Genomic DNA, 6356 nt, shown 5'->3' with positions numbered 1-6356 from the left:
GACTCAGGAGCTGACCCAGGAGGCGAGACACTGGAGCTGACCCAGGAGGCGAGACACTGGAGCTGACCCAGGAGGCGAGACACTGGAGCTGACCCAGGAGGCGTGACTCAGGAGCTGACCCAGGAGGCGAGACACTGGAGCTGACCCAGGAGGCGAGACACTGGAGCTGACCCAGGAGGCGAGACACTGGAGCTGACCCAGGAGGCGTGACTCAGGAGCTGACCCAGGAGGCGAGACACTGGAGCTGACCCAGGAGGCGAGACACTGGAGCTGACCCAGGAGGCGAGACACTGGAGCTGACCCAGGAGGCGTGACTCAGGAGCTGACCCAGGAGGCGAGACACTGGAGCTGACCCAGGAGGCGAGACACTGGAGCTGACCCAGGAGGCGAGACACTGGAGCTGACCAGGAGGCGTGACTCAGGAGCTGACCCAGGAGGCGAGACACTGGAGCTGACCCAGGAGGCGAGACACTGGAGCTGACCCAGGAGGCGAGACACTGGAGCTGACCCAGGAGGCGAGACTCAGGAGCTGACCCAGGAGGCGAGACACTGGAGCTGACCCAGGAGGCGAGACACTGGAGCTGACCCAGGAGGCGAGACACTGGAGCTGACCCAGGAGGCGTGACTCAGGAGCTGACCCAGGAGGCGAGACACTGGAGCTGACCCAGGAGGCGAGACACTGGAGCTGACCCAGGAGGCGAGACACTGGAGCTGACCCAGGAGGCGTGACTCAGGAGCTGACCCAGGAGGCGAGACACTGGAGCTGACCCAGGAGGCGAGACACTGGAGCTGACCCAGGAGGCGAGACACTGGAGCTGACCCAGGAGGCGTGACTCAGGAGCTGACCCAGGAGGCGAGACACTGGAGCTGACCCAGGAGGCGAGACACTGGAGCTGACCCAGGAGGCGAGACACTGGAGCTGACCCAGGAGGCGTGACTCAGGAGCTGACCCAGGAGAGCGAGACACTGGAGCTGACCCAGGAGGCGAGACACTGGAGCTGACCCAGGAGGCGAGAGACACTGGAGCTGACCCAGGAGGCGTGACTCAGGAGCTGACCCAGGAGGCGAGACACTGGAGCTGACCCAGGAGGCGAGACACTGGAGCTGACCAGGAGGCGAGACACTGGAGCTGACCCAGGAGGCGTGACTCAGGAGCTGACCCAGGAGGCGAGACACTGGAGCTGACCCAGGAGGCGAGACACTGGAGCTGACCCAGGAGGCGAGACACTGGAGCTGACCCAGGAGGCGTGACTCAGGAGCTGACCAGGAGGCGAGACACTGGAGCTGACCCAGGAGGCGAGACACTGGAGCTGACCAGGAGGCGAGACACTGGAGCTGACCCAGGAGGCGTGACTCAGGAGCTGACCCAGGAGGCGAGACACTGGAGCTGACCCAGGAGGCGAGACACTGGAGCTGACCCAGGAGGCGAGACACTGGAGCTGACCCAGGAGGCGAGACACTGGAGCTGACCCAGGAGGCGAGACACTGGAGCTGACCCAGGAGGCGTGACACTGGAGCTGACCCAGGAGGCGAGACATGGAGCTGACCCAGGAGGCGAGACACTGGAGCTGACCCAGGAGGCGAGACACTGGAGCTGACCAGGAGGCGAGACACTGGAGCTGACCCAGGAGGCGTGACTCAGGAGCTGACCAGGAGGCGAGACACTGGAGCTGACCCAGGAGGCGAGACACTGGAGCTGACCCAGGAGGCGAGACACTGGAGCTGACCCAGGAGGCGAGACACTGGAGCTGACCCAGGAGGCGAGACACTGGAGCTGACCCAGGAGGCGTGACTCAGGAGCTGACCCAGGAGGCGAGACACTGGAGCTGACCCAGGAGGCGAGACACTGGAGCTGACCCAGGAGGCGAGACTGGAGCTGACCCAGGAGGCGAGACACTGGAGCTGACCCAGGAGGCGAGACACTGGAGCTGACCCAGGAGGCTGAGACAGGAGCTGACCCAGGAGGCGAGACACAGGAGCAGGACAACAGAGAGGCTGACACATGAGAGCTGACACACTTGAGCAGACATGACCTCAGGAGCTGACCCAGGAGCGAGTTTGCTCGGAGCTGACCCGGAGGCTACACCTGTGGAGCTGATGCCCAGGAGGCGAGACACTGAGCTGACCCAGGAGGCGAGACACTGGAGCTGACCCAGGAGGCGAGACACTGGAGCTGACCCAGGAGGCGTGACTCAGGAGCTGACCCAGGAGGCGAGACACTGGAGCTGACCCAGGAGGCGAGACACTGGAGCTGACCCAGGAGGCGAGACACTGGAGCTGACCCAGGAGGCGTGACTCGAGAGCTGACCCAGGAGGCGAGACACTGGAGCTGACCCAGGAGGCGAGACACTGGAGCTGACCCAGGAGGCGAGACACTGGAGCTGACCCAGGAGGCGTGACTCAGGAGCTGACCCAGGAGGCGAGACACTGGAGCTGACCCAGGAGGCGAGACACTGGAGCTGACCCAGGAGGCGAGACACTGGAGCTGACCCAGGAGGCGTGACTCAGGAGCTGACCCAGGAGGCGAGACACTGGAGCTGACCCAGGAGGCGAGACACTGGAGCTGACCCAGGAGGCGAGACACTGGAGCTGACCCAGGAGGCGTGACTCAGGAGCTGACCCAGGAGGCGAGACACTGGAGCTGACCCAGGAGGCGAGACACTGGAGCTGACCCAGGAGGCGAGACACTGGAGCTGACCCAGGAGGCGTGACTCAGGAGCTGACCCAGGAGGCGAGACACTGGAGCTGACCCAGGAGGCGAGACACTGGAGCTGACCCAGGAGGCGAGACACTGGAGCTGACCCAGGAGGCGTGACTCAGGAGCTGACCCAGGAGGCGAGACACTGGAGCTGACCCAGGAGGCGAGACACTGGAGCTGACCCAGGAGGCGAGACACTGGAGCTGACCCAGGAGGCGTGACACTGGAGCTGACCCAGGAGGCGAGACACTGGAGCTGACCCAGGAGGCGAGACACTGGAGCTGACCAGGAGGCGAGACACTGGAGCTGACCCAGGAGGCGTGACTCAGGAGCTGACCCAGGAGGCGAGACACTGGAGCTGACCCAGGAGGCGAGACACTGGAGCTGACCCAGGAGGCGAGACACTGGAGCTGACCCAGGAGGCGTGACTCAGGAGCTGACCCAGGAGGCGAGACACTGGAGCTGACCCAGGAGGCGAGACACTGGAGCTGACCCAGCAGGCGTGACTCAGGAGCTGACCCAGGAGGCGAGACACTGGAGCTGACCCAGGAGGCGAGACACTGGAGCTGACCCAGGAGGCGAGACACTGGAGCTGACCCAGGAGGCGTGACTCAGGAGCTGACCCAGGAGGCGAGACACTGGAGCTGACCCAGGAGGCGAGACACTGGAGCTGACCCAGGAGGCGAGACACTGGAGCTGACCCAGGAGGCGTGACTCAGGAGCTGACCCAGGAGGCGAGACACTGGAGCTGACCCAGGAGGCGAGACACTGGAGCTGACCCAGGAGGCGAGACACTGGAGCTGACCCAGGAGGCGAGACACTGGAGCTGACCCAGGAGGCGTGACTCAGGAGCTGACCCAGGAGGCGAGACACTGGAGCTGACCCAGGAGGCGAGACACTGGAGCTGACCGGAGGAGAGGAGACACTGGAGCTGACCCAGGAGGCGTGACTCAGGAGCTGACCCAGGAGGCGAGACACTGGAGCTGACCCAGGAGGGAGACACTGGAGCTGACCCAGGAGGCGTGACTCTGGAGCTGACCCAGGAGGCGAGACACTGGAGCTGACCCAGGAGGCGAGACACTGGAGCTGACCCAGGAGGCGAGACACTGGAGCTGACCCAGGAGGGACTCAGGAGCTGACCCAGGAGGCGAGACACTGGAGCTGACCCAGGAGGCGAGACACTGGAGCTGACCCAGGAGGCGAGACACTGGAGCTGACCCAGGAGGCGAGACACTGGAGCTGACCCAGGAGGCGTGACTCAGGAGCTGACCCAGGAGGCGAGACACTGGAGCTGACCCAGGAGGCGAGACACTGGAGCTGACCCAGGAGGCGAGACACTGGAGCTGACCAGGAGGCGGACTCAGGAGCTGACCAGGAGGCGAGACACTGGAGCTGACCCAGGAGGCGAGACACTGGAGCTGACCCAGGAGGCGAGACACTGGAGCTGACCCAGGAGGCGTGACTCAGGGAGCTGACCCAGGAGGCGAGACACTGGAGCTGACCCAGGAGGCGAGACACTGGAGCTGACCCAGGAGGCGTGACTCAGGAGCTGACCCAGGAGGCGAGAACTGGAGCTGACCCAGGAGGCGAGACACTGGAGCTGACCCAGGAGGCGAGACACTGGAGCTGACCCAGGAGAGGGGGAGCGGAGCCAGGGGGGAGAGACACTGGAGGACCAGGAGGCAGGAAACACTGGAGCTGACCCAGGAGGCGAGACACTGGAGCTGACCCAGGAGGCGAGACACTGGAGCTGACCCAGGAGGCGAGACACTGGAGCTCCCAGGAGGCGTGACACTGGAGCTGACCCAGGAGGCGAGACACTGGAGCTGACCCAGGAGGCGAGACACTGGAGCTGACCCAGGAGGCGAGACACTGGAGCTGACCCAGGAGGCGAGACACTGGAGCTGACCCAGGAGGCGAGACACTGGAGCTGACCAGGAGGCGTGACTCAGGAGCTGACCCAGGAGGCGAGACACTGGAGCTGACCCAGGAGGCGAGACACTGGAGCTGACCCAGGAGGCGAGACACTGGAGCTGACCCAGGAGGCGAGACACTGGAGCTGACCCAGGAGGCGAGACACTGGAGCTGACCCAGGAGGCGTGACTCAGGAGCTGACCCAGGAGGCGAGACACTGGAGCTGACCCAGGAGGCGAGACACTGGAGCTGACCCAGGAGGCGAGACACTGGAGCTGACCCAGGAGGCGTGACTCAGGAGCTGACCCAGGAGGCGAGACACTGGAGCTGACCCAGGAGGCGAGACACTGGAGCTGACCCAGGAGGCGAGACACTGGAGCTGACCCAGGAGGCGTGACTCAGGAGCTGACCCGGAGGCGAGACACTGGAGCTGACCCAGGAGGCGAGACACTGGAGCTGACCCAGGAGGCGAGACCTGGAGCTGACCCAGGAGGCGTGACACTGGAGCTGACCCAGGAGGCGAGACACTGGAGCTGACCCAGGAGGCGAGACACTGGAGCTGACCCAGGAGGCGAGACACTGGAGCTGACCCAGGAGGCGAGACACTGGAGCTGACCCAGGAGGCGAGACACTGGAGCTGACCCAGGAGGCGAGCGACGAGACACTGGAGCTGACCCAGGAGGCGTGACTCAGGAGCTGACCCAGGAGGCGAGGACACTGGAGCTGACCCAGGAGGCGAGACACTGGAGCTGACCCAGGAGGCGAGACACTGGAGCTGACCCAGGAGGCGTGACTCAGGAGCTGACCCAGGAGGCGAGACACTGGAGCTGACCCAGGAGGCGAGACACTGGAGCTGACCCAGGAGGCGAGACACTGGAGCTGACCCAGGAGGCGTGACTCAGGAGCTGACCCAGGAGGCGAGACACTGGAGCTGACCCAGGAGGCGAGACACTGGAGCTGACCCAGGAGGCGAGACACTGGAGCTGACCCAGGAGGCGTGACTCAGGAGCTGACCCAGGAGGCGAGACACTGGAGCTGACCCAGGAGGCGAGACACTGGAGCTGACCCAGGAGGCGAGACACTGGAGCTGACCCAGGAGGCGTGACTCAGGAGCTGACCCAGGAGGCGAGACACTGGAGCTGACCCAGGAGGCGAGACACTGGAGCTGACCCAGGAGGCGAGACACTGGAGCTGACCCAGGAGGCGTGACTCAGGAGCTGACCCAGGAGGCGAGACACTGGAGCTGACCCAGGAGGCGAGACACTGGAGCTGACCCAGGAGGCGAGACACTGGAGCTGACCCAGGAGGCGTGACTCAGGAGCTGACCCAGGAGGCGAGACACTGGAGCTGACCCAGGAGGCGAGACACTGGAGCTGACCCAGGAGGCGAGACACTGGAGCTGACCCAGGAGGCGTGACTCAGGAGCTGACCCAGGAGGCGAGACACTGGAGCTGACCCAGGAGGCGAGACACTGGAGCTGACCCAGGAGGCGAGACACTGGAGCTGACCCAGGAGGCGTGACTCAGGAGCTGACCCAGGAGGCGAGACACTGGAGCTGACCCAGGAGGCGAGACACTGGAGCTGACCAGGAGGCGAGACACTGGAGCTGACCCAGGAGGCGTGACACTGGAGCTGACCCAGGAGGCGAGACACTGGAGCTGACCCAGGAGGCGAGACACTGGAGCTGACCCAGGAGGCGAGACACTGGAGCTGACCCAGGAGGCGTGACTCAGGAGCTGACCCA

At 65.2% G+C, this 6356-nt stretch overlaps 1 protein-coding gene across 1 annotated transcript in view; it reads right to left on the bottom strand.

Annotated features, from left to right (window-relative positions):
• Positions 1 to 1907: 1907 nt before the first annotated feature.
• The window catches only part of LOC138956685 (uncharacterized), a gene marked incomplete at both ends in the record, with an annotated part of 31373 nt that continues 26924 nt past the window's right edge, over positions 1908 to 6356 (bottom strand). Inside the window, one exon of the mRNA XM_070327982.1 lies at positions 1908 to 2173. Within this exon, the coding sequence (XP_070184083.1) occupies positions 1908 to 2173 (266 nt within the window). The remainder of the gene's footprint in view (positions 2174 to 6356) is intronic.

Source organism: Littorina saxatilis, unplaced genomic scaffold, assembly GCF_037325665.1.
Source record: "Littorina saxatilis isolate snail1 unplaced genomic scaffold, US_GU_Lsax_2.0 scaffold_1206, whole genome shotgun sequence".
Classification (NCBI taxonomy): Eukaryota; Metazoa; Mollusca; class Gastropoda; order Littorinimorpha; family Littorinidae; genus Littorina; species Littorina saxatilis.
The sequence above is the reverse complement of the archived record's forward strand: the minus strand, read 5'-3'. Positions and strand labels throughout refer to the sequence as shown.